Raw genomic sequence first — 27,378 nt, 5'->3', positions numbered from 1 at the left:
CTATTGAATTGAAAGTGAAGAGACTAATCTCACAGACAAAAGCGAGTGATTATCAGGGAGGAGCAGGGCTGCACTCAGTCTTGATTTTACTGGTTCCGTCAACCCTTCCTGGGCACCTAAACCTGGTCCAACAGAGGTTATTTATCACCTGCAGGGTCGATACAAACCCTGGTTAACTGCTGACCGGGACAGTAAACTCTGATTGATGCTCTTGACCCATCAGAGGCCCCGGGCCGCTTCACTCTGTGGATGGACTAACTGTGTGCTGCCTTCATCGCTCAGCTGTGTATCTCCATAGACAGGCTTCTTCAGCGGCATCTTTACAGTTCATGACAGATAATGACGGAGTGGTTCATAAAAGAGAGGATTTTCAGCTGATGCTCTTGTCTATACTCTTAACGAGAGAGCAGGTCAGTGTCTCCATCAAAGAGTCAAGGCTGTTAAAGAAGGCTGCTGATAAGTACAAAGCGTAGATGGTTATTTCAGTTAATGTCTGGGCTCTGCAATGCGTTTGAGACGGCTAGAAATACTAAATCTTCACCTGTCCTGCAGCTTCATTGCATTCTGGTTTATTTTCTGCTGCTCAAAATGACATGACAGATAGAAAATTTGTATCTCAAAACCTCAGGAAGCTGAGTGCCAACTTATCTGCTTGGCAAGATACCACAAGCGCTAGGAGAGCTGCTGTAAATGTCTGCAGAAAACCTTCATTTAACAGGGAATTATTTAACTGTCATATTCTTTAAATGCTTTAAATGTTATTTTTCATGATATAAAAATACAAACCTGGAGTCTGGCAGCTTCCCTTGCTTTTTTAGAATTGTAAAGTGATGAAACTATAAACAATAAGGCCTGTATTACAGACATTTTTATTTGGAAATAGGAGATTTTGTGCCATGTTGCTTTTTGACATTGTTGTTTCCTGCCCAGACTGAACCTTTTGTCACCTTTTGACTGCAGCCCGCCAGTCATCAGACCACCATGCTGGAAGGCTGGACTCCATATTTTAATGTCTGGAGAGACACATCAGTGCTCCCATCTTCCATTAGCTGTGTGTTAGATAAAGACACTCCTAATGAAAAAGGAAATCAAAAGATTACAATCTCATACATTACGGGAAATGGCTACTGCAGCCGACAGGCGAGAAAACTGTCAGTCAAAAAGTTGCTGCTGCGTTCGTATCTGACAATCTGCTCATATCAAAAACCCACCGAAGGCCATCAGTGGAGGTATAAATATAATAAAGAAGACGCAGTATCAACTCAGGACAGTACACACATGCTTCTTAGAACAGGTAGTCCATCCATATCCCTGTAATGAGATATAGCTCAGAAGGTTTAATGTGGTTAAGTTTCAGTTTATTAGACAGCTCTTAAGTCTCAGAGTGACTGAGAATGAATGGAAGTGAATGGATTTCAGAAACTGGAAGACGTTTGTTTCAAATGTCAGAACATCTTCAACATGTTTCATAATTTTTGTACAAAGCAGATCATTTTGATGCAATCAGTTTTGTACATACAGTTGAAGTAACTTTAATTTACATGCTGTTTCTGTGTAATGTCACCAAATTAAATATAATAGAAATGCAGTCTTTATTTTTTTTTTGCAAGATAAAAAAGTCTTCACGGCATTCATTGTGCTGGATTTCTCCTTCTCCGTTTCCCTCCGCTGTGTCAGTGTCATCTTGTGAAGCTGTTTATGGGAAGCCTTCAAGAGCTCTTAACTCTCCCGTCCTGCTTGTTTATCTGTGGAAGCTTTGACTAAAATAAACTGCAGTCAAGTGGCTGTGAAATCACAGCACGATATCTGTATACGACACTGTATACATTTATGTTTATTCTCCTCCTCTTGATTTTCTCTTTCTCCATATTTTGATGGAAATAGTAATTTGCCGTACATATTAATATCTATGTATATATTCAAGTATTCACACACAATAAACTGACATTTTATGAAGCCATGTTTTCTGCAGGTCTTCATAGCTCGGAGAGGATAGAGGATGTTGTCTTGTTGATTTAGTGCGCAGCCTCACGTCATCTTACTTCCTGCATTTCTTTGTTCTGGAGTCTGTGAATTAACAAAAGATACATAAGTCAACTTTCAACACATCTGTAGGGGAGGACATTTTGGACGGTTGTCAAGGCGACAATCAGCCACTTTTCAGAATAAAAGCGTTTTGTTCTGTAACGCAATACAGCCGTCAAAGTTCAAACAACACAAATGAGAATCATCTTTTTCAGTTGTTATCCAGTGAAAATGTTTTTGCTGGAAGAGGAAGAAGATGGACAGCGATGAAGAAAACAGCGCCACCCACAGAAAAGCTAAATTCATCAAGACAATGTCCAAGCAAAAGATGTCGTCACAAAGGTCGATTGATGGGCGACCCCTGGGAGCAGAAACAGCAGCAAAGAGATCAAAACAAAACTTGAGACAGAATCAACAAAGGAAGACGTCACAGATTCCCCTGTGAGATCTGTTGGATTACCTCTCAAACAGATGTAGTAAAAGTGACGTATCCTTTCAAAGAGGGCACTGACTGATTTACAGAGAACCAGGTGTGCCGGGGGGGGGACATCTGTAAAGGGCTTGTGTGGCACATGCTGAGCCTGCGGGGATGGGTTTGTGCCAGCCTTCATCATCTTCACCATTCACTGCTGTAACAGCTGACAGAGCGCGAGGCCAGAAATGATTCAGATTGTCCCTCTGAAAATGTTGGACGTGGGATTTTCCCTTTGTGTGTGTGTGTGTGTGTGATGTCTTGTTTTCATGTTTTCATAACAAGTCTGGTTACAGAGGAGCTTCTGTAAATTCATCAACGGCCAAAGCGAATTTAAGAGACTAGAGGAAAAAGCCAAATACAACTTAAAGCATTGCTGTGCAAAAAAGCTGCCTTTCAGCTCAATAAGATGCCTCAGAAATCAGAAATCATCCGTTTATTTATATTATGTTTGACTGCGAGCTTAATTTCCAAGGACTTCCAAAGAAATTAATTAAAAGCCAGATATTGTCGTTGAGATATGCAGGTGTAATTGCCTTCACCTGATACCTGAAAAATCACATTTAACTAAAAACAAATCCAGGTACAACACACACACACACACACACACACACACACACCCACACAATATATAGGGAAAAGAGACAACTCATTGTGCAATTCAGTGTGAATTCAGACACGATGCCCTGCAGGCAAACAGCCAGAGAGCTTGTTGTGTGTGTGGGGTCGGGGCAAACCAGGACAGCAGCAGCTTCCCTGAGGGTTTGTTTGTTGAAGCCAAATAAAGAGAACATGCTGGAGAACACAGAGGGCAGTGTGTGCGATTTGACCCGAGAAACCGGCTTTGTGAAAAACATCAGAAATGTGTTTCAGCTGCAGATGTCTGTTAACAGATCAGGAAGGCCGGCGCTCCTCTGGACTGCAGACCGTGCAGTCAGTCAGCGCCCCCACTGATGGTTGTGAAAATCCACTTCTGAAAACAAGAAGAAAAATATTGTGTAATCTCGAGGAATTTGTTGGTATCAAACAAAACATTTGGGGGTTAAGCAAAGCTGACTTTCAAAAAAGCACATTTTACCTTCAGTTTTCCCATTTCGCAAATCAAAAGTACAAAAGTAAGACAAAAGAACAAAACACACACAACAAGATAAAATTAAAAGTTGGTGGATGTGGATTGGTAACGAGGTTCCAAAACAGGTTCAGGTTTCAGCTAAGTAGTTGAGTAATTTACTGAGTACCTGCTTCATTTGAGTAATAAAACTAATCTTGGATTTTCTAGTGTGAAAGTTCTTTTTTTGCCCCACATTGATGCTTGTTGGTGAATATTTCTCAAAAACACTTAAAAAAAAGAAAGAAAAGAAACGATTAAATTAAGATGGAGGCTGATGAAACGTCGTTGTCTTTTAATTCAGCTCGTTTCAGGAGTTAATACAACATGAGACACGCATCATTCTGCTTCTCAACCCCTGTGAGGAACGCCAGCAGGATATTAATAACGACGTGTTCTGTGAGACAACGCGCATTTGTTGACCATCAAAGGTTCTGCCACGCTGTTGGTACGGTGGCTCACACTCTCTTATTTCTCATTGAATATGCAATTGTGGGAAATATTGCAAATCAATGAGCTGGACTACTTTATGGCAATATTGGATTTTTATATAATTCATCCGAACGATGTGATGAAGTGCCTTCATTTGTCCGGTTTAATCAAGTTCACCATGAAGGATTGAATTATTCTGAAATGAATGTGCTCTTATGACAGTGCTGATTGAAGGAGGAGTGGAAGCAAAGCACAAGTCACCATATAAACTCTCCAAAGGTAGCAGAACTGTTGGGTCAAGATTTTAGCTAAACAAAGCTCACAGAGCTGAAGTGACGTAGATGTGAAAGTATCTTCTTCGAGAAGGTGAGTGTCTCTACTTTGACGTATTTTGACAGCAACAAATCACACAGAATCACTGAGATGTCTCTCTCTAATCACGGCCGTCTGATGCATCTGCTGCCAGAGGAAACAGCTGCTGATCCTGCAGCCCTCCAGCTGGTTAAAAGCCACAGTGTTTATGTCACCTGGTCTCTCGACTTTCCACTGACGAACACTACTGACGCCGATTGAGTCATCGAGAGAAGAGACCGATCGTCTTGTCTGTCTTACCTTTGCTACGTCTACCACAGGACGCTTGTTCAGTTGACAGCCAAGGAATTTAGCTTTAATCTCCTGTGGTTGACCCAGAAGAGTTATCATGCCTAACACTGTAATAAATCATCTGAAGAGGGCAGATAAAACAGTCAACACTTAGATTGTACTCTCATAAAAACACCAGTGTTGATAAATTTATGTTAAATATGCATAACCTCCCACCGCAAACAGTGTTATGTGATACAACCTGGCCAAATTAAAGCAATTTAGATAATTGACTTTTTAGTGGTCTAGTATGTTCTGTGTATAAAATATTATGACTTCTTGTTCTTTCCGTGACTCGTGGAAAGACCTGTTCACATCAAATATCAAAATACAAGCATTAAGAGAGGTAGATTTGTTAATAAAAGAAATGTTTTGATACACTTCAGCATATACAGAACATTATATGGACAACCCAGTACACATATTTTGTGTACTTTTGATCAAATTAATGAAATGAAATGAATCTGAATGCCACAGCACATAATGATATTTTAGACAGTAGTAGTCTTCCAATCTTCTGGCAACAGTTTGGTAGTTTTAGAAGAACTTGACTGGCCAGCCCAGAGCCTGGACCTCAACCCCATCCAACACTTTTGGGATGAACTGGAGCTGTAATTGTGAGCCAGACCTCACTGATGCTCTTGTGGCTGAATGGGAGGAAATCACTGCAGTCAGGTTCCACAAGCTGGTGTAGAGCCTGAAACCAGAAGAGTGGATGCTGACTGATATTAAGGCCCATGGTTTTGGAAAGGTATGTTCAACAAACACATTATGGATGTAATATTTTGGTGTCCACATACTTTTAGTATGTATTTCTCAATGAATCCCACTGGAGGGAGCTGTTGCATTGTAAAAGCTGAGGTAAGTCTCTCAAAAACGTGTGTCAAGAGAGACAAAACAAAACCCCTCAAAAACATTTCTACATTGTAAATTTTTATATATTTACTTTCATACCTTTTCATTTCTATTCATAGTCGCAGGACTCTGGAGCATGCATTTGGCAAAATAACACCTAGGATACGTTTCCACAGATCAGCACAGATATGCAGGCACTGATATTCATATTTATTGGTACTTTAGAGTCTTTAATCCACCTGGTCTGTGGAGGTCTGTGGGCTGGAGGAAAAATCTGCAAAAATGGGGAGAACAGGATCAAACTCAGGGACAGTACAGACTGCTGAACCACCAACAAGCCAAAATATCTGTGAAGGACACTACCAGTGTTCTGAAACTCTCTCCTTAACTACAAATCACGGTTACCATATTTTACATATATTTTTTTCCCTCTCATTCCAGGCATCTATTGACTTTCATTCAATTCTGTACAGCATGAAAATCAATTAGCAAACTCTTGAAACTTGTTTGAGTTGTTAAGCTGCTCCAGTGAAAGAAAGTCTTCATTAATATTTGTTTCCAAGGAATGTGAATGAATGGAAGCCTATAGCTGCCTGAAAGATAGTAAAATCTGAAACACAACAGCTTGTTTAGCAAGAGAACGGTAAAAGGTAAAAACATGCAAAAAACTACTGGTATGGCCCTTTAATTCTAGCAGTTTCACAGTTTCACCAGGTGCGTTTGTAATAAATTAGACCCCCAAATGACGTCTGACAGAGCAAACTGGTGGTTCTTCTCACCCCGGTTGTATCAGGTCACTGCCATTAGCCGCTGTCCAACCCTGTCGTCTGCACGGAGGTAACAGAGCCGTCTCTGTCTTCTCTCATCCTCCTGTTATGTCTGCTTTGGTCCTGCACTGCAAATCACTGGAAACTTCCCCTCTGGGGCGAGCAGGTTTTACTCTGCCAGGACCTTTTGCTTCCTGCTCAGGAGTTTTCTGTTGTGTTTCAGCCTGGATGTGTTAATGACACTTGAGTGTCTGAGTGGTGCTCAGAAGATGTTTGTTTTCTATTTTCAACCAATATCTTCCTTTTGTATGCTTTCTTTTCTTTCTCACAGGGTTTTATTTGGCTGAACTTTACGTTATTTGGTTAGATAATGCTGGATAGGCTACCTGTAGTTTGGGCCTCTCATATACATTACTCAGCTAACCATCAGGTTTGCTGATAAATCCCTGGCTGTGTTTGAAAAACCCAGAAGGTCATTTACTGTAGTTTTGAAGGTATTTCCCAAATCGACATTTCAAAAAATATTCCTTCAGCTGCACGATAAAGAGGATTTCAACCTGTTTGTTAAGTTGTGACTCTGTTGTTAATCCATACCAGATGATAGCCGGAAGCGTTGTATCTCTCCTTTTAAACAATGGAAGAAAAATATATATGCGTTATTACATATGAACATGGAGAATAATGGTTAATATGCATAAATGCACGTGATGATACAACTTTTCTGGATGCAGACTGAGCATTTTGGGCCACTATCTTTGTTTGGATTAGTCACAATATTGGGAACTGGTTAAAAATCATTATCATTGTGCGGCAGATGGATTATTCCTTTATCCATATTGACGTCGGCCAACACTGGTGCCTCACCTGACTGGACTCTTGTGGCTTCAGGGATTTGCCTTCCCAGAAGAGTGGAGGATGTTACGGTTGTGAAAATGTTCAACAATCACATATGGCTGTAATGTTTGGCTGTCTTTATACTTTTGGCCATTTAATGTAGCTCTGTGACTCAAATGTAATGTTGATACATGAAACCTGGAGGCAGCATTTAACAGCTCACCCTGTTCCCTATTTCTATTGTATCCAATGTGTTCTTGAAAATCACCCTTGACAGATTAAAACAAAGGACCTCTGTTAAGTCAACTTGACTTCATTCTCAACATGTTGCTGTTGAACAATACAGTTTACAGTGAGAGTCCAGGCTTGCCTCAGGCTGCATTAATTATGTGCCTGTTTTTGGTGTAAATTAACTTGAATACAGTCAAGAGACTCGACTCCAGTCTCACGAGCATTGCCCAACACTTTTATTTGTTTCTCCAGTAACCATGGAGATGTTGTGCCAGCCTTGGAAAGAAAGCGTGCGAGCAGAGCTGCAGGCATTAGGCCTTACTGACACAGACTCAGATACAAATACTACGCAGGGTTTGGAGGGCACTGCTGCTGGAAATTATTTTTCAGTTACTCTCGCTCCAGCTTAATTCTTATGTATTCTTTTCCACAAGTAGCTTCAACTGGCTGGTCCCTGCAGTACAGACGAATGAAACCAGTCACCAAGTATCGACTGTGAATCATTACACAATTAGATTTGCTATGACTCAATATTGCAAGTAAAAAAGAACAAAAAAAAATCTACTCTTAATGTCGGACTATCATGGAGAGGCACTCTGTGATCCCTTTTTCCATCTTGGCAAAGAAACTGTAGATACAAAAACAAACAAATGCACACTGGATTATATTAAATTTTAATGTGCACAGCGTGATATTGTACAGTAAAAGCAAGGAAGGAAAACAAATTTTCTTATAAAAATATCACCTTTAGAGCTTAAAAACACTCAATTCAAGGAACAGGTGCTATGATATAACCATCCCTGTGAGAAGACAGCAGGTAGACTGAAGGTGACGGAGTCAAAGCGAGCTTAGTGTCTCAAAAAAACACGACCCCCCCTCCCCCACCCCCCCCACCCCAACCCAGAAACCCTACCCAACCTTTCTCCCTTCACCCATCTCTGGGTGGGAGGCATCAGTTTGATGCTTTTCAGCATCGTGTCCACAGTCAGGGGAAATAAACACACAAAATAAGAAGACAAAAAAGGGGGAGGGAGCGAAATTATGACCAGATAACAAATAAAAATTCATCCAAAATCACACATTCCACCACACATTGTCTTAATTCCAATGCATTAACCTGTGGAAGTACCACAGTGCGTAACACTGCACATCCTGTGCAGACTGTGCAAAAGTAACCACTAGTAATCTACTACATTTGCAAATATGGAAAGGAGATCTTCATTAGTGCTATTCACTAACAATACTTTCCCATAGATTACTGCACTGGAATGAGGGCATAGCTTGTAAAGTCTCATTTCTGCATAAACACCCATACAGTACATGTAGGATATTAAAACAACAGTATTGAAGTTAACCCCTCAAAGTTCTTCATATTCATAGTGTAGAAAAAAAAGCATTCACTATGGAACTACGGTGATGTGCATTTAAAAGCGATGAGCTTCACTGAAAATGGCCTAAATTAGTCAGAAAAACCCACATTGGAGTAAAAAAAAAGAATAATTCAAATGCTAACATTCTCTGTCACACACTCATGTAATCACGAGGATGGTGATGAAGGTGGAGGTGAAGTAAGAAGCTGATGCACAGAGCGACTGAGCTGAGATGCCGAGATCATTTCTGCATCGTAAGGCCGTGTGGCGGGCGTGGCGGACGGTGAGTTGCTGGCGACGTGATGCAGGTGCATGCAGGAACGAGGGCAGGTTCAGTGTGTCAGACTGCTGGAGACCCAGGTGAAGGGGTGGGGGGTGGGTGGTTGGTTTTGGTGGGTTGGAGGTCATGGGGGGGGGGGGGGGGGGCAGAGGGAGGGGTGTTGCTGGGCTGTTCGGCTTGTGGGGTTGTTTTGTTTTTGCTGAGTCGGATAGAATTTGGCAGCGCTCACTCTTTCTCTCAGCTTTGACTTTCCCAACCCCAACCCCCCACCATCCTGCCCGGCCCAGTGGCTCCAAAAAAACAAACACAAATAAGCACGAGAGGAGACAGTGATACACCCTGACATCCCCTCTTCACATGAATCAGTCAAAGTGATAAGCTCTCCACAGAAACGGTAAGAATGGAAGGAATTTACATCGTGTGGCAAAAACGGACAGAAAACAGATACGGAGCTCGGCTGCTTGCATGACAAAGTTAACAGTGAGGAATAAAAAACAAAAAAACTAGAGAACACAAACAAAACAACAAAACCCCGGAGAACGACCCTTTGATTTCCTGTGCCCACCCGTTTGGTTACACCGACACTGGAGAGGAAAGAACAGCTGGTGGAAAAAGGCGGGGTCAGGTGCCGTGTGACCACGCCCCTTCAATTCCAAACAAACCCCGCCCAGCTCTGGAAAAGTCTCACCTTTTGTTTTCCAGAGGTCTATTTTTTCTTCTTTTTTTTTTTTTGTTCTGACTTTTCCCTCCATCCGTGTGGCTCTAGCCCTCCCATCCTCCCTCCCCTCTTCCCGTTAATCCTCCTCCTCCTCTTGGTGGATGCTACACCTCCTTGGTCGTGCGGATTCTGATGCTGCTGAGGCACTTGCCCATGGCCTCGAACAGCGGGTCGCAGAAGGTGTGCACGCAGATGGAGTAGACGCGACTGACACAGTGGATCTCGATCAGGTAGCTCTTGACGCACGGCACCACGGCCCAGATGTGTATAAAGGACAGGATGGCGAAGAAGATTCCCCAGATCAGCGCCAGGGGGATGCCGACCAGCGCCGTCAGCAGCCGGTAACACCAGTACTTGGTGACAGTGAAGGTGGTGAAGCTGGCTTTCCACACGCCGTCAAAGCTGTAGGTCCCTGCAGGCTCGGCGATCACATCCTCAAAGTCTACCTGAAGAGGGAGGAAGAGGAAGAGTGAGAAAGACTTCAATAATATAATCTATAATAAGTCTAATAAGTGTCATTGTTAATTGTTTGTTTGGATCCTTTTAGCAGCTACTGCTCTTCCTGCGATCTGTACAGTACACAAATTACTGTGCAGCACATCATATAATGTGTTGAAACTATATCACTTACTAACACAATAAATTACATCAACACTGAACATATAATATACAAACCATTTTTTGTTTGTTTATATAGTTTAACACACTTTTAGGACTTGAGCATAATTCAGACTTTCATTTTCCAGGTAAAAGCTGCATGAATGTGATTGGATGTTGGTTGCCAAGCAGCTGATAAATGAGCCACAGAATAAAACAGCTAAGCCTGACTTCAGTGCTTTGCCTGAAATGATGTAACGAGTTGATCAAATGTAATCTAATTATCATCTATCTCATAGATGGATTTCTTAAAAGCCACGTCCCATTAAACTGAACCTACCAGGGATTTATAACACGAGAGGAAAGCAAGGAAATAAAAGTTGTGAAAGTATTGAAAGTGAAAACAAAATGCTGGTAACCATCACACACTAAAAGTGACTTGTGCTGTCTAGTTCTCAGCACCACCACATTCACATTAGACTCATCATCATGACTTGTCAAATACCTTCATCCACCGCCAACAATATTTCACAAGAGCCATGTTATGGTGCTAATGGAACCATCACACAAACTTTATAGTCCTTCAAATCCGAACTCATTATTTTCACATAAATCAGTTGCTCCACTCCCTGTTAATGTGTCAGTTAGCTAAGATGGAGGGTGGGATTCCTGACAAGATGAACGTCTCCTCTCGCGGTGACTGGTACACAGTCTAACCACCAACCAACTGCCCCGCCCAAAACACTGCTGATGATTGCTACACACACTATCTCTGGCATCTGCTTTGCTTTCTGCAAATCAACTCAAGGATTTCTGTCTCCCAAGCCTCTTGAAAACACCCAACTCCACGAGACAGACAGACAGATGATCTTGTGACACTTGTGCAGCTAGCGAAATGGATAAAACGTCCTTCTGTGGCTAAATAGACAAACTAAACAGTCACATTTTCAGCTACTCTTAAGTTAAGTGTTGGCCACAGATGGACCAGATGTGGCCGATAAAACACTGTCAGGACTTCGTCTGCTTGCTGGCGTAAAGACACCATGTCACTGTTTGATATCTAAATAACTGCCAGGCTAAATCTAGTTCCTGGAAGCTTTTACATCTGCTGTTGTAAACACTACGTGTGTGGTACGTCTTTATGGATGGGATAAATTCTGTGGCGCACAGGAAGTGATGTGTTTCACATTTCGGGTTTTTAAGGAATAAACGGAAGGAAAACTGCTCAGTTAGTGTGACCAGCGATGGGCAACAGAACGAGTGCTACCTACAGTAACTCAAAGTCCATCAGCAGAAAATCCAAAGAAGAAGACGTCCCCCATAGTGATCTTTGGTTTGGCTCCTCCACCTCCCATCAAGATGAACAAGAACATCGTGCTTCTTGTCAATGTAAACACACACTCAGGCCTTTAAATGGGACAATCCCCGCAAGTGTCCGTGACCTGACCAGTGCTGTTTAAGTCGTCCTCTCAACAGGCTTCTGAGCGCAGAGTCAATATTTATTTTACAGATACTTGGACACTGTGTCTCGTCTAACAGACCAGACTGGCTACTGAGGTCTAATGGCTGCAATATCAATAAGTCACACAGATATTATCCAGTGTCACACTGACAGTGAAATGGAAAAGCGTTTCATTCCTAAGTGAGATTCTGTCCACTGTTTGGAAGACGTGACGCCCACTTACACGAGCTAACTGTTCGTGGAAGTGTAAAACCTTCTGACATTTTCGGACAAACTTATTTTCTTTCTTGTCCAAAGTTAGACGAGAAGATTGATACCACTCTCATATCATCTCATCTGTTAGATATTAAACAGGATCCAACAGCCTGTTAGCTTAGTTTACATTAGCATAAAGACAAGGAAACAAGGGGAAAAGGTAACCAGCACATCTTAAGCTCACTAATTAACACACTGTAATGCTCTGATTTGTTCAGTTGGTACAAAAACTGTGTCAACCGTCATGTACAAATGCCAAATTGTGGTTTTACAGGGGGTTGTGTGCGAGGTCAGTATGCCCGACCAAACTAGTCCTGCACATCCCCCCTCGTTTTTTACACTTTTTACGTGTTAAACAAACGGACAGAGCCAGGCTTTCTGTTTCCAGTCTACATGCTAACCGTCTCCTCCAGTTTAATTTCTGACTTAATATCAGATATGAGAGCAATATCGATCTTCTGACCTAACTTGTTCCTTATTCCTAATTTAAATTCCTTAAATTACGTGAATTAAAATCTGCCAGGGGAGTAAAAATATTCAACAAAAAAAGAAAAATACAACTTCAGAGACAAAAAGGATTTGATGAGAAAGATATTTTGGAGTCTAGAATTTAAACTTAAAATCATTCTACACACACATATATATATATTTATGTTTAAACCAGAACAAATAAATGTGCATGAATAATTCAGTATAAACAACCCCAACCTACAACATAATAAATATGTGACATACTGTCATCAAATATAGTGAGTGCAGACTATAAAACACTAATTCCATGCTGTTATTCATTATGTAAGAGTAAATATCATGTTTTTCCAATCCTGGATGTCTTGTTTTGGAACAGATCTCTACAATTCTTTTACTCCGAGCAGCAGCATAAAGCGCCTCACACATCACCAACTGGCACTGCTCACTTCAGCCTTATAATAAAAATCTGAGTGCAGCCACAAAACCAGCGAGCGTCCATTTAATTTTTCCACAGCTACAAATTTTAAAGTGGACCCACTCTGCTCCAGTTTCCAGAACTTTGATTGAGACTAAATGAGGGCCTTCTGCAGGGAGGCACAAACACAACCACAGTAGGATGGTGGAGATTGTTGACTTCATAAAGTGAAGCTGTTTGGTGCTTTTTTACTTTCCACGGTTTTAGTTTTCTAAATACTGTTCTGTCTGCAACATTATGGGTTACCTGAGGTTACCTTCAGGTTCAATTTGTCTCAGTTTGTTGGATTGTTTTGCTTCTTCAGACTTCAGAGGGTTGTTTTTGTTTCTAGAAATGTTCATTTACTCCCGTGGTAAAGAGACAAAGACTTTTGTACAATATGGTCAACAGCGAGGATGTAAGGATGTTTTTGACAGAAGTCCACAATTTCAGGCAATAATTGAATCAAGAAATTCAATAATGATGACCAATTATAAGCATCTACGGCATAAAAAGCATTTAAAGTTATACTGGGTCAAAATGTGGACCTCAGTGGTCCAATCAGAGGTTTGACATGGAACAATGGAGTCTCGGGGTCAGCATGTGACCAGTCGGCAAGGCAACTGTATTATTGAGTAAATAAGGCGATGTGCTATTTCCAGAGCTCTATCTTCAGGCTGTCAACTACGCTTGAATAGACAAAGTGGGTCTCTGGAGGAGAAGGTCAGAGTGTGGCACATTAATGGACTCTTTTGTTGGTTTGAGGACTTTGGTAGTCAGGGCAAATGTTTGGTTTGGTTCAGGAGAGAGATTAGGATGATTGGCAGCGTAGACATACTGTATGTGACCAACAGGCACAGACTGCAGGCTCATTTCACAAATTTAAAAAGGACTTGTTTTGCATCAAAAAATAGTTTGAATATAGTGTACTTTTGATTTAGAAACATCTTCACAAAATAATGAAGTGACCACAAGTTTATATATCTTGTATTAAAGCTCTGAATGAATGAATGAATTCAACACATTACCCTGTTAGCTAATTTTTTCATTTAAGATACTTTTTGCTTATGTATTTCTCTGATATCATAAAACTACTTCAGTTGAACTTCACATAAACTCCTCTATAAAAAGCCTAATTTCAAGTTTTAGTAAGAACTAACTTGCCAAATATCTAATCGATTTTAATTAATCTGTAAAAAAAACAACTTTCTTGGATGCTTTCTTTGTGTGCTGCGACCCCCGTTTTGCATATATTATTTGTGATATATCCATAGTTTTGTTGAATTTGCATGACATTTGGATGGAAACAAATCCCAGTGCACTGACAGAGTTTCACAAGCGCCAGATGTCTCAACCCACAGAGGAGTGTGTAATCGTTTAGTTGTGATAAAAGCACAGAAATTGTCAAAACTGGAGGCGTGAGATTTTCACACAACAGTGACAATACATCTCTGATCAGATAAACATCCCAGAATGAGGTGGTCAAGTGTGATCAAGAGTCCACCAATCGCTGGCTTTGCAGTCCCAGAGGGAGTGTTCCATTCCTTTCAGTCTGACCTTCAGGACTTTGGATCTGCTGTCGGAGGTCAAACTTCTCTCAACTCCCTCTCAAAAATTGTCTCCAGTGGGGGCATTTTCTCTCCACTGACCTCCTCCTCTCTGCTATATAAAGACCCACAAATTCTCCAGAAGCAAAAACTCTTGCCGGGCAGAGTCCACATGCACGTCAGTGATGGAACTTGTTTGATGTGGCCAGGTGATTGAGGCCAGCTGCAGCAGTTACAGGAGAACAGCTTGTATTCCTTTGATTACAAGAATGCAGTGTGTGTGTGTGTGTGTGCGTGTGTGTCCGCATATACGCTACATGCAGTATGTCTGCATGCACAGTACACACATTTACGTGAGAGCACTGTACGTGGGGGTGTGTGTGGTCACGGTGGATTGCAGAGTGAGGGTTGCTGGAAGGGATTCCCCGCCTGTGCTTTTCATTGGGGCACACTAAACACACGCTTCCACTTGGCAGAACTGTTTCATTGACCTCAAAGCACCTCCGATCCGCAGTGCACTGTAAAAACGACAGGCTCATCAGAGTTTATTCTGAAATCCAGAGGGAAGCAGTGAGCACCTTTAGGTTCCTCACCGTAGAAAATAACGTATTTCTCTACGTGTGTCAGAGGTTCCTCCAAACTATCCGGGTTCGTTAAGTCGGTATGAAGGGACATTGATTGTTTTTCAAAATAGTTCAGAGCAGTGGTGGATGAAGTATTCAGAGCCCCTACTTAAGTAAAAGTGACAGCAGCACAATGTAAACACAGTCCTACATTCAAAATGTTATGTATTATCAGAAAAGATGCTCTTAAAGTATCAAAAGAACGGCATAGTGTCATATTGTTAGCAAATATAAGGTTGGATTGTCATTCATCATGCATTATGATGTAAGTAGCACTTAATGTTGTAGCTGGCTGAGGGTTTTTACAGTGTAGGCGCATGTGATTTCAGATAATTTCCCCAGAAGTCTGTTGAGTTGATTAGAGAGAGGCGGGACAATCATAAAGTTGCATTCTATTCTGAGACTGGAGGGAGAGTCTGACTCACTGTCACAGCGGAGGAGAAGTGGGAGGGAGAGACAGCAGGGGTGGTAGAAGACGTGGAGACAGAAGCAGAAAACAGGAAAAGTACAGCTTGAAGTTCATTTCCTTATAGAACTCAAAAGATTTTTTTATAATTTTCTTTATTCAAACTGTTGATGTGGTAGAACTGCAAGAAGGACATCTACCTGCCGGTCAGAGGCAACACATCCTCCGTGAAGCACTTCTACCTTCTTTTTTCCATAATCCAAAGCACCAAACGTCCCTTCTTTCACTTTATTTGTCACATTGATCACATTATGACACACGCGAAGCCACAGACATTTGACAAGTGACACACTCCCGAGTTAAAGGAACATGTGATTTGCAGACATCTGAAAAGTCACATTCACTTGCAAAAATGTGAATCTCACATGTGCTCTTCCTTCTCATTCTGACGACTTCTCACTTTAAGCGTCATCAGGAATTATTTCATATATGTACCTTTTTGTTTTTAGAGGATGTATTTACTTTGGTTTTGATCAGAACTTCACACTAATAAAGCTTAATTGAATTGAAATTAGCACAATCAGCACATTTTTAATCACCGGATAGTAAGAGGTTAAGAATCATTTGTCCAATCAACAAATGTCAAATTGTCAGTTATCATTTGGAACCTGACAGCAGCCTATAAAAAGCACATGGATATCTGCTTCTCTGACGCAACTAGGGGCATGTAGGGAGGAGGGGGGGAGGAGAGGACTAGAATGGGAGGAAAGAAGGGAGGAGAGATGGGGAGTGGTAAGGGATATCCCCTCAGACTAACCAGCTACTTGGGTGTTTCCCTGTTTTAACAAGGCAGAGTTCAGGCATTTCAAAGAGCTGACCCCTCCTGTCTCATGCAGCGAGCCGTTTGACCCCACTCTTGTGAAAAAAACTGTCCCAGCTGGAGAGGAGGGCGGCCGGCTCAGACAGCTGCTGCTCCCCGCTACCACACAGACGCGTCAGGTGGCTTCCAGCGCGCCACTCCTCTGCTGCTACAGCCTCTTCTCCCTCTGCTAACTCCTTTAAACAATAAACACTCCGGCTGCTCTCTTATGGAAAGAATTCTACTTTCCCAACAGCAAGGCGTGTGCAACAACAACTGTGGGAAATGTGTGTTCCAACAACAGGAAATTCGTAATGTTTCCTCTGTTGGAGCGAGGATGTTCAAGTTTTCAAGTCCGCTGCTTGTGCGGACGCGCAACATTTACACATGTGGATAACTTGCCATTGTATCGCCTCCAGGAGCTTTAATACCTCAGCAAAGCTACTTCCTAATAGGGGAAAGTCACTGAGGGGGAACACTGCTGGAACCACAGCGCGCAGTAAGGCGCGCAGAAGAACTGCCGTGCGCAACTGACGCGCACATCCGCAGATAACAGCTCCTAAACTTCGGCTCAGTTTCCCACAGTTTATTTCAGTTTACAGTGATTGTCAGATGGCTCCACTGAGCAGAAGTAAAGTGCAAACTCCTGCAGCAGGTATTCTGGTGAAGTTATGGTTTATGGAGAGAACGCTCACAGCAGCTGCACGTTTAACCCCAAATATAAAGCTGAAAGTTAACAGCCCTCCAGGTTTGACTCACCTTGACAACGTCGTCGTTAATGCGCTTTGGGTCCCGGTTGACCAGGTCGATCTCTTTGGTGTGGACATCCTCCATCGTCTTCTCGTTCAGACTGTCGTTGTCCATGTCTTTGTTGTTAGGTTTGTATATGTTCCCTTGTTTTCGGATGAACGGCGAATGCAGAAACTCCTGTCAGGATCCGGAGGAGGCAGAGAAAGAAGAGAGTGAAGAGGAGGAGGGATAGTGTGCAGTGCGCTGAGAGGGAGAGAGACTGGAGCTGCGACTCACCAGCCTGCCCCACAAACAGGGATGGGTTTAAATGAATAGAAAGTGAAGCACCACACCCCTCGATCCAGCCGCAAGGGGTCCTCACCACCCGGACAGAAATGTAGTACCCTGATCTGACATACAGTTGATTCAATGTGTGCCTGTGAGCATGGCACCATTTTAAAGACATGCGTAAAAGCGCATATTCCAAATATGAAATAATTCTCTCTTAAGTAGGCTTTTCTAAAGATATTTTGGATATCATTGAACAAATAGCGGTTATAAACTATATTTGACTTGTGAATATATGGACTCATTTATGTAAAGTATGTATAAACACGTGCTTCCGTGTCCATCGCTTTAGAAACGGAGTGCGTAAAGACCCCTGTTGTCCCCACAATCCTACTATGTCCTTTGTGAATCTTTTAAGCACATTCTCATTTATACAAACAACCACATGGCTTCGTGTGTTAGTGTTAAAGCATGTGCATGATGTATGATTGAAATCTTATATTAGAAAATGGTTGTGGATTTACTCTCTTTTGCGTTTTTACGCACGGAAATGTAAACTTTCATGGTTGATGCGTAAAAACCATAATCGGTTGTTCTGTTAATAAGTGTTTTAGCAGGTAAAATCTCACACCCGCATGGTAATGTAGACGCAATAGCCCTTCACATTCCCTCAGCGCGTGTTGGAGAAGCGTTCATGACTAGGTGCCAGAAAAAAAGATAAGGATTGAGACATAGCGCTCTGGATTTGGAAATACATCAACATTTCCTTCATGACTGCAAATTATGAGCGAGTGTAATCAGCTCCTCGATGAAGAAAAACCCAGTCAGCTAAAAGCTTTCAACTAAAAGTAGTGGCGGCGGTAAATGAGAGCCATACTGTACCTCGTCTGTGTCGCCGTCCTTCAGTCCTCCTGTCATGCTGTCCTCAAGTTTGAACAGATTAGTGAGGTGAAACAGACAAGAAGACAATATAGGAAGCCGTGTGGGAGGCGTGGAGGCAAACTGGGAGGACTGGGGCTCTTCTCAAGGACCTGTATAGCGGTTTAATTCCTGCCCTTTTCGCCGAACGTGACTAGAATTTAATGCCAGAGCTCTGAGGGATACCTCCTCTGTTTCTTCGGATCCCGCAGAGCGCGTCTTCGCGCCCGGGAGTCACCTGTGAGCAGAGACAGGAGAGCCACCGTGTAACCTGCCCGGCTGCAGGAGAGACTGACGTGATCTCAAACTAAAGGGGAGTTGTAACTGGCGTGGAATTACTTTAGTTGGGTATCAAGGCAGAGGATAATAACCTTTCTGTTCGGTGAAATGTGGGCGTTAATTGGGATTGGCAAGGTGTGGATTTATGCCATACCTTCGCCCGGGGGAGACAAATTCAAGTGGTAATGGATGGAACAGTTTTCAGAACTAATCAGAAGTGATGAAGCCTGACTGTCATCACGTGCTTCACCTTCCCTGCGTTTATACTCACATGTACACGTTTGATTGACCCGCATTTGGTGAATTGACAACAACAGTTGTTGTTCTCGGCTTTACAAGGCTGAGAAGGGTTGCTGGTCACTCTGGTTTGTTTACATTCCTGTATCAACTCACCTTGGAGTGACACCAGCTGACACACTCAGCTGTTTCAGCCAGTTTTGGGTGTGTCTGATGGGAGTAGCACTGAAATAAAGTGGCACTTAATGTTGTTTTCACATCTTTTAGAGGTATTTAAGAGCAGCATGCGTGTATTGTGTATTATGTTGAGCATTTTATTTGTTAACAAGCGTGGGTTGTCCTGTGGCTCTTGTGGACATCCTTCACTAGATTGATCACTGTGTTGTAGTTGCTATGGGGATGCTGATCTTTCGCTGATAAAGCAATGTGCCTTCCTGCCACAAGGAACAATGTAGGTCATTTTGTGGCAATTTCTAATAAGCCAACAATCCTGCAATTGTTAATGTCAATAAATTAGTAATAAATGGATTGTAGTCAAAAAGCAAGTGTCATGCTGAACACCCACTGAAGGGATTTTTAATAACCTGGGAACCCAAAGTTGTCCATATAAATGGCTTATAACTAATCCAAGACACATTGGAAAATGATTTACTGACCATTAATAAAGCCAATAGTTCAGACTTTGTGCGTATGTGCAGAGTACCGGAGGGATTTTTCATGATGAGAATTTGACACATTTCTGACATGTGGTGACACTGCCCCGCTACATCTTATGTCTACATGTTACCACACCTTCTCTTTGGAAATCTGCTTCATCTTTCCTATCTGTGTTTTTAATCGTCAGCTTCCTCAGTTATTCTTCTGCTGTCTGTAAGTAAACAGACAGCAACACTAAAAGGTTTAAAAGACTCTTATTGTTTGCATTTAACTTCTTTTTCTTTGTGAACCAGTTTGCTCTGTTTTGACATCAGTGATTTCGTCGATTTTTGATGCAACAATTGTGTGCAAATCTGCTCTGGAAAGGTGATGTACAGATACACGTACTTACTCAAATATTAGCATGCTCTGAAACACTCTGTATCTGTTAACGGCTCTAAAGTATGAGAAATATTGTTTTTGCAGAATATGAACAGCTTTCAGGATGCAAAATTGAGGAAAAGTAAAGATGATCATTTGATGTCAAAGTTGTAAGCAGGCATGGCTTGAGATGCAAAAACATTGCCAACAGTCAGGCTACGTGATGTAGAAAGTGCTGTCAGCTGCTGCGAGCTCTCCTGAGGCCTCCGCCATCCCGACACAACCACTTCATAATGGGAGCGAATCATAGTTCAATGGCAGAACAGGATGTGTGGCAATTTTTACGCTGAGGCAGTTTAGGTTTATAGACTATCCAAAACATGTAAATGTGTCAGCCAGAGCGGTGACAGAACAGGTTGTTAAACAGCCGGTTATGCCCCAGCACCAGTGGTGTTCTCGGTCAGGAGGGTGGTGCTGGAAGTGCTGCGTGATCACAGTGAACGCTCGACATCAGGATGAACTTTGTGACCTTGAAAAGTGGATGTCTGCTCTTTTAAAACAAGCGGTAGCTCAAGAGTGAAATAAATCAACCTTTGAAGGGATAGCAATGAGTCTGTCCAGCGTGATGAAGGTCTCAGACTGGATTCTTTACAGGCTTATGATGACGTTAACTACAGGGAAATGTGGTTAACTCACTGACTAAAACAAACACAACAGAGACAAAGTAAGAGCTGACGCCGTAGAAGGCACGTGATTTCTTGTCAGGTGAGTTTTTACCAACACACGGGATATGACTTACCTATCACAGGTGCTATGTTTAGCTCATTGAACTGTATTGCCTGTATTAATAATTTAGCAACAAAGGCACCAGTGAGTAAAGTACAGCTGGACAGTGCAATGGGAGGAGTTGCAGTAATAGAAGTCATTTTGGAGTAGCAGTGAAACAACAAGAAGCTGTTATTCCCCCCATATAACCACAGTGGTAGTGGTAGCAGTAAAAACTGTATAGTAGCAGTAAAATAAAATGAGTACAGCTGTAATAATAAAAACAGTTTACAATGTAGTACTGGTGGTAGAAACAAAATACTACAAATAGCAGCAGCAGCAACAGTAGTAGTAGTAACAGTAGTATAAGTACTCTCTAAGTTGCTCTAACTATATTCCAGTCAGAGCAGCTGAGCTTCACAGGGCAAAGCTGCACACTGAGCATGTTTCCCTTGTTTTATTTTAAAAAGAAAGTCAGTGACAGTAAATACTTTATCTTGGGGCTTGACATACAGTGGGGAATTTATGCCCTCATTTTAGCCTCTCAGGCAGCGCGTCCTCCCAGCTCGTGTGCCTGTGATTCTCGAGTCCGAACTGAACACCACTGAAGATGATATTGGGAATTTAGTGCTGACGGACATTGCAGCAGGGTATTAGTTGTAGTAAACAGCAGCATCAGTGGTCGTAGTGTCACAGCACTCTTAAAACATGGAGTAGGGAACATCACAAACTTACAGAAACACACAAAACCCTGCTGTTTAATGAATATTCTGTGCAGTGAAGTAGTGTAAGTGTAACAGGTAGAAATGCTGTGCAGGCCTGCAGGTCTAACAGCGGAGCCTCGGGCCATGTTCCATCAACCCACAGCTCATCTTTGTATTGGAAAGTGTCTTATGCAATCTCAGCAAAGTGATTTACGAGAGCTCTCTGGCACTCAGCTGCATGTCCCAACCACACTCATCTCCTGTGACAGAAGAAGAAACCACACACAGAAACATTCACTTGAGAAATAACTTTTTATTTTGGTCATGAAGAACACATTTGGCGTGTTACAGCAAAAGTTCCAAAACGAGTATATAACAGTAAAAATGATAAAGAAAATGAAACGCAAACAAATAAAAGGAGGATTTTTTTTTTCTTTTCTTTACTGACAGATGCATGTCACATTGTGATTTGTCTAAAATGGATGTCTAACTTTTGAGGAACAGCTGGGCTGAGCTGAGGTTGATTAGTGCTACATGGTATTGCTGAGAGAAAAAGCTTCAGCCACACACCTGTGGCTTCCACTGTTGCACAACCTACCTTGAATTGAAAAACGTAACACAAACATATTGGCTCGCAGCTTGTCAGCAGTCCAACATCAGCGAAAGGATTAAAAAGCTCTGACAGGACTGCCGGCCTTCAGTCGTCAGCTGGAAACAAAACATCACGTCACCTGAACCTGTGTGACTGATTCTGTCTGATCTGGTTTAGATGTTCAGCAGGTTAGCTCGCTAGCTTACAGCGCAATGTTGAGTAACAAGTTGTGATTGTCAAAAACGTAAATGTAACTGTTATTTACAGCTACAATCCCACTAGATGTGCTCCCTTTTCCCTGGAAAATCTGGCTGTATACTGTCTTCAACAGGCTTATTGGTTCATATGGCCGCTCTGTGACAATCTGTATCCTTTACTTAATGAAATCATAGAAGTTTGTCCACTTTACCATGGGGAGGATGCCCCGGCGCAACACATGGAGACACATATTGTAATGTAAAAGGTGTCGCTTGCAGTGATGAACCCACAGAGAATTACCAGCCAAGTCTGCAGCTCAACTGGGTCCTTTTTAGCTGCTTTTAGTTCATTGTTTTGGTTTAAGGGCACGGCCGCTGTACGTTTTGGTCACTGCAAACTCTCATCAACCACGTTTCAAGAAGCAGAAAACAAAAGTTAGCAACTAGCTTCAAATAAAAGTGGCACATCTGGCAAACTAGCAACTAAACAGCCAGATGTTTTTCTCAGGAGTAGAAAGCGAGACAGAAACACTCCACGTGAAATGTTGCTTTGTGTCTGCCGGATGTGGAAAAAGGAAGCTGTTTGCTAACATGTTGTATGTGTCTGTTCATCGGAGGTGGGTTCGCACTCACAGTAGACATCAGTGTAAGCATGTACCTGACACTCAGCTCCTTAACTGTTACACCGATTCTCTCTATGTCGCCTTCTAAATTTGAGATTGTGCGGCTCCTAGCGAGTGGGAACTGTGCAGGCTTGTACCTAAAACTCAACTTTATCAAATCCACTGAAAAAAACAAAATGGTAAAAATCATGTCGCCGTCTGATTCCTTCTGGCTGTAGAAGGATTTCAAAAACCCTGTTCACTAACTAGCCGTGCTGTAGAAAAACAACAACCTCTAAATTAAATATGTTTGTACCGAAGTCTCAGCTCAACCAAGGCTTCAACCAAACACAGTACGAACCGTGGTTCGCCCCCCCTCCACCGCCAAATGTCTGTGTTTGCCAATCAAGAATTGGTCGTTGCATAAATAATAAATTAGAAAGCCAGCGCTCGGATCGCATCTAATCCCGTTTTTTGACATAGTTCAGTAACATGTTATAACAACTCTATTGCGTATAGCTTAGGTCCATAAAAAAAGCAAATGCCCAATATTATTGCCGATGCTCTGTAAAATCAACACAGCAGTTACAGTAAAATAAGCCTGAAAATGTGCAACAAGCTGCATCTTAGCATTTAATATTCATATGAAGTTCTCTCAGACTGTCTGCTCTGATTCAGTTCATTACATTCAACTTCAAGCTGAATTATTTTTGCAATATATACAAAATATAAAGTGATGGAATGACAAGAATATTCTTTTGGTCACAATCAGCAAAGCAATTCCATTTTGGGTGGTGCACATGAGCTTTTCATAAAGTCCCAAATGGTATCACAACCGATTATTTTCCTGTAGTGACGCGACTAATGAATCTTAAATGCCCGTGTGCATTGATGTATTGATTTGCAGGTTAGATTACATCAAGGCATCTGGGCTAAAACTGCTGTGGATTTGTTTTAATGTGTGTTGTTTTAACAGCATTTAATGACTATACTTCAATATATGTCCGGCCCTAACCAGCCGTGAAATATTCTCGATTAAGTACTTTGAGCAGGACTCTTCGGGATTTCATATTTGACTTTATAAACAGCTCATGTATTCCACTACAAGCGTCGCTCACTCTTCTTTTCTTTGACTGCAATCGGTCCTACATTTCACGAATCAGTTCTCGGTGGTCTTCACTTGAATGAAGGACAGGCTCTTCCCCATGCTGTGGAAGAGCGGTGTTATGAACATGTCCGTCAGACTCCTCCACACCACCTGGACTGATGGTAAGAGCATCATGAAGCTCTGGATCACCGGCATCACCAACCTGCAGGGAAAAGGTCAAAAAAGTCACTTGAGAACAGATGCTGATAAATGGTGCTTTCAGAAAGTGCAATGAATGATCAGAGATCTAAATCTCCTTGTGCCCATGAAACCATCAGTCTCACTCCTAATTATATCTGTTGGAGGAAGACTGAGGCTCAGCTCTGCAGGTTTTTATTGGGTACCATCAGTGTTCAGTGGACACTGTTTTCACCTGACCAAATGATTTTGAGCAGTAGTTGAGATATAAAGAAGGAGAAAGACGAAGATTACACACAACTTTTATCCTGGGAATCCAAATCAACCTTTCCATCTAAAGCTTATCATTCTAAAGATTTTGTTATTAATAAAGTCATAACGCTGATTTGAATATTTGAATATTTTTAAACCATTTTCCAGTCCGTTAGATGGTTTTATGTGATGTTTTGACACATATTTGGCATATTTGTCTATAACCACGTTACCAATGAATGTCTGGTATTTCGTGTTATCTCCCAGCTACTGTTATTGTCTTATCTGCAAGGTGGTTTGTCTCTCTGTTGAGAGCCGTATCCTATTGTTACATTCCTGCAGCGGGTGATCTTCACTCCATATATAAAAAAGGTGTGTTGTGTGAGCTGAGTTCTCCTTTGAAGCAGCACCCCTCTGTGTGATCTCCCTTCCTGACGTTCCACATGCACCGACCGGGTCAGCGTCACCGCTCGGCCCTGCGCCGTTAAATACCTGCGTTGACTTCCTACTTCGAATGCTGCAGTCAAAGTAATCATCCTGTACTTGTGACCTCACTTAGGTGAAAGGTCATGCGAAAGTAACTTTGCAGCGCTCTATCTGCATCTGAAGAATGTCCCACTCAGGTCTGCAAATAGACCTATATTGCTGCTAGAATGCCAGTGATCTGGCAAAGGGCATGGGGCGTTTTTTTCCCCCCCAACTACTGGTGGAACTCAACTTTCCTCCCAACTTTCCATAGAGCGCTTACTTCTGGGCATAAAATGTTGTTTCATCAAGTGTTAATAAATGGACTCTTTGGGTTGTGGTTGGGAACGTATGTATTGCCGGGGGCACCTGGTTTAAGTTGATATGACATAAGCATGACATAATTATCCAAATAAAATTATAAAAACAAAATGCTGGTGTTTTAATGTTATTCTGCGTGTGACGTTGACTGTAAAAATAACTTGGGTCAGTGTTTTCCTAAAGAGGCAGAACAAGCATGCTGGCTAGCAGCAGTGGCCCCCGAGGAGAAGTCACATAATGTTCCTGTAATGTTTTTGTTTCTCAAAACAGACTTTAAGTGATGTTATCTTACTTCATTAGTATGTTTGCATCACTATAATACTTTTATAGCTTTATGATGCTCTTTAGATCTTTTGTATCACCACATTATAATGTGTTTATTTGACCTTTTAATCTCTTTGGAGTGCTTATACGTTTATCTTTTAACCCTTATCTTTTCCAAATAGACAACTGTAATATAAAGTATTTTATGTCCCATGGCATCACTCTAATATGATGTTTCTCTGCTATTTTCTGAAGAAACAAAAATCACAATTATTTTGGGCAACATTTGGCACCGCGCCAGATAACCCAGACTAAAAACAGCGCTAAACAGAAACCTGCAGGTTGAGGTCTTCCTACCAGATGTGGATGCAGCTGAGCAACCCGAAGACCACTCCGAGGAGGAAAGCCATGGGCACGGCCAGCAGCGTGGTCAGCAGGCGGTAAAAGATGAATTTGACCAGCTCAAACGCGGCGTGGCTTCCTATCCACACTCTGTCGAAGCTCTGCGTGGAGACGGGCTCCGCGATGACATCTTCAAAACCAACCTGCCAGGTCACACAAGTCAGGGGCACACAATGAGCTCTCTGCATAATCAGCACTGGCAGTGAAGTCTTGGGTGATGGATTGACGCGCAGCCAGCGACTTCCAGGTATTCACGCTGCAGATGACTAATGTCACACTTTGTTACATGAAAACAATGCGGTTTTATATTACTTGATAACGAGATCATTCAACCTGACAACCGCCACCTTGTGTAGTTTCACTTTCAAAGAGCAACTCCGCACATTGTACAGACTTTACCTTCAAGTGCGCGTTGATATCGTTTGGATCTCGGTCCGGCGCCGCCGCGTACACCTTCCCCTTCTTCGACAGGATGGGTTCTATCGACCTGTTGAACTCGTCTTCGTCCATAATTATACTGGTGTCCGATTTCTCCTTTTCCAGACCCATGTTGTTCAGTCAGACGGCCAGACGGTGCAGGGAGAGCAGCTGGTGACGGTGCGCTCTGCGCTGTGCGCCGGACTGAGCGGCACCCCGCCCCGTATGGAAAGCAGCGCAGCGTGGGGCAGAGGAGACACAACAAGCTCAAAGTCACTTCCCCAGACCGTTTCAAGACACTACTGTGCAGTGTGCTGGCCCCCAGTCATGAGCCATGGCGACCCAGGAGTCCTCAGGGTTTAATGCCAGCTGAATGCACCATGTGATCAGAACAACAGAGCCTCTTTTTACAAGTGAAGGACTCATCTTTCTAAAAAAGTGTTTAGTTGAGCGCAGCCATTTCTTTTTCTAACATAAATAGTGATGTTTTGGAAAATGTAACCACCTGTACTTTTGAATTATGGTGCAGAAAACATCAGTTAACAATCCCCCCCCAGGCTTTGTGTTTTGGAAAGAAACACCCTCATGTTTACCCACATACACCTTTGTAACTATAAAAGCCTGGTTGTTATTGTTGTTGTAGCTGAGCACATTCTTCTACCTGTTGAGTTGATTTACCACAACTTTTCTTTTCAGTCTGTGTGATTTTATGACTCTCTGGCTGTTTCATACTCTGAACGCAGCAACCAACATTGTTAGAATAACTGCAGGTCCTCAGATGTCTAAACAGGAACCACAACAGGAAGACATTTTCCTCCAGTGTTTCACATGGAGATGAATTCGTTTCTGAGGTTTGATCTGACCCCACGAACCCTCTGCAACGTATATGTTTGATATATGTTGCTTGAATATAAGTATGTCTGAAAATGAGACACATGTAGATGTAGGTCTATGTGTGCGTACACATCACATCTTTCATCATCTTCCAAAACCCTTTACTCAAAATGTCAACGTGGCATCAAACTGTGTTTTCAGAGTTCCTGAAAAGTGAATATTTTGGAGATTTATACTGTGCAACCGTCTACAAAATCACAAACAAACAAAGTGTTCAAACTGCAGAGCTGCAATGAAAAAGAAAAGGAATTCTCCTCAAAATATAATACAAATAAAAAACGACATTTTCATTTATTCACGTCAAGCAACAAAATGAACGAAAGAGAAGGTTTGGCTTCTCTG

The 27,378-nt window shown here is 42.1% G+C and overlaps 2 protein-coding genes across 2 annotated transcripts; both read right to left on the bottom strand.

The window, feature by feature from the left end:
- Positions 1-9,806: 9,806 nt before the first annotated feature.
- cav1 (caveolin 1) lies at positions 9,807-18,558 on the bottom strand. The gene is made up of 3 exons (XM_070907781.1): positions 18,308-18,558; positions 17,168-17,335; positions 9,807-10,180 (listed from the first exon to the last, which is right to left on the bottom strand). The coding sequence occupies exons 1-3, from the start codon at positions 18,341-18,343 to the stop codon at positions 9,839-9,841; spliced, it is 546 nt and encodes a 181-aa protein (XP_070763882.1). The 5' UTR covers positions 18,344-18,558; the 3' UTR covers positions 9,807-9,838.
- Positions 18,559-21,697: 3,139 nt separating this feature from the next.
- cav2 (caveolin 2) lies at positions 21,698-26,316 on the bottom strand. Its single transcript, XM_070907446.1, has 3 exons — positions 26,125-26,316; positions 25,681-25,868; positions 21,698-24,046 (listed from the first exon to the last, which is right to left on the bottom strand). The coding sequence occupies exons 1-3, from the start codon at positions 26,272-26,274 to the stop codon at positions 23,896-23,898; spliced, it is 489 nt and encodes a 162-aa protein (XP_070763547.1). The 5' UTR covers positions 26,275-26,316; the 3' UTR covers positions 21,698-23,895.
- Positions 26,317-27,378: the final 1,062 nt, after the last annotated feature.

This window comes from Enoplosus armatus, chromosome 6, assembly GCF_043641665.1.
Source record: "Enoplosus armatus isolate fEnoArm2 chromosome 6, fEnoArm2.hap1, whole genome shotgun sequence".
NCBI lineage: Eukaryota > Metazoa > Chordata > Actinopteri > Centrarchiformes > Enoplosidae > Enoplosus > Enoplosus armatus.
This window is presented reverse-complemented; position numbering and strand designations above follow the sequence as displayed.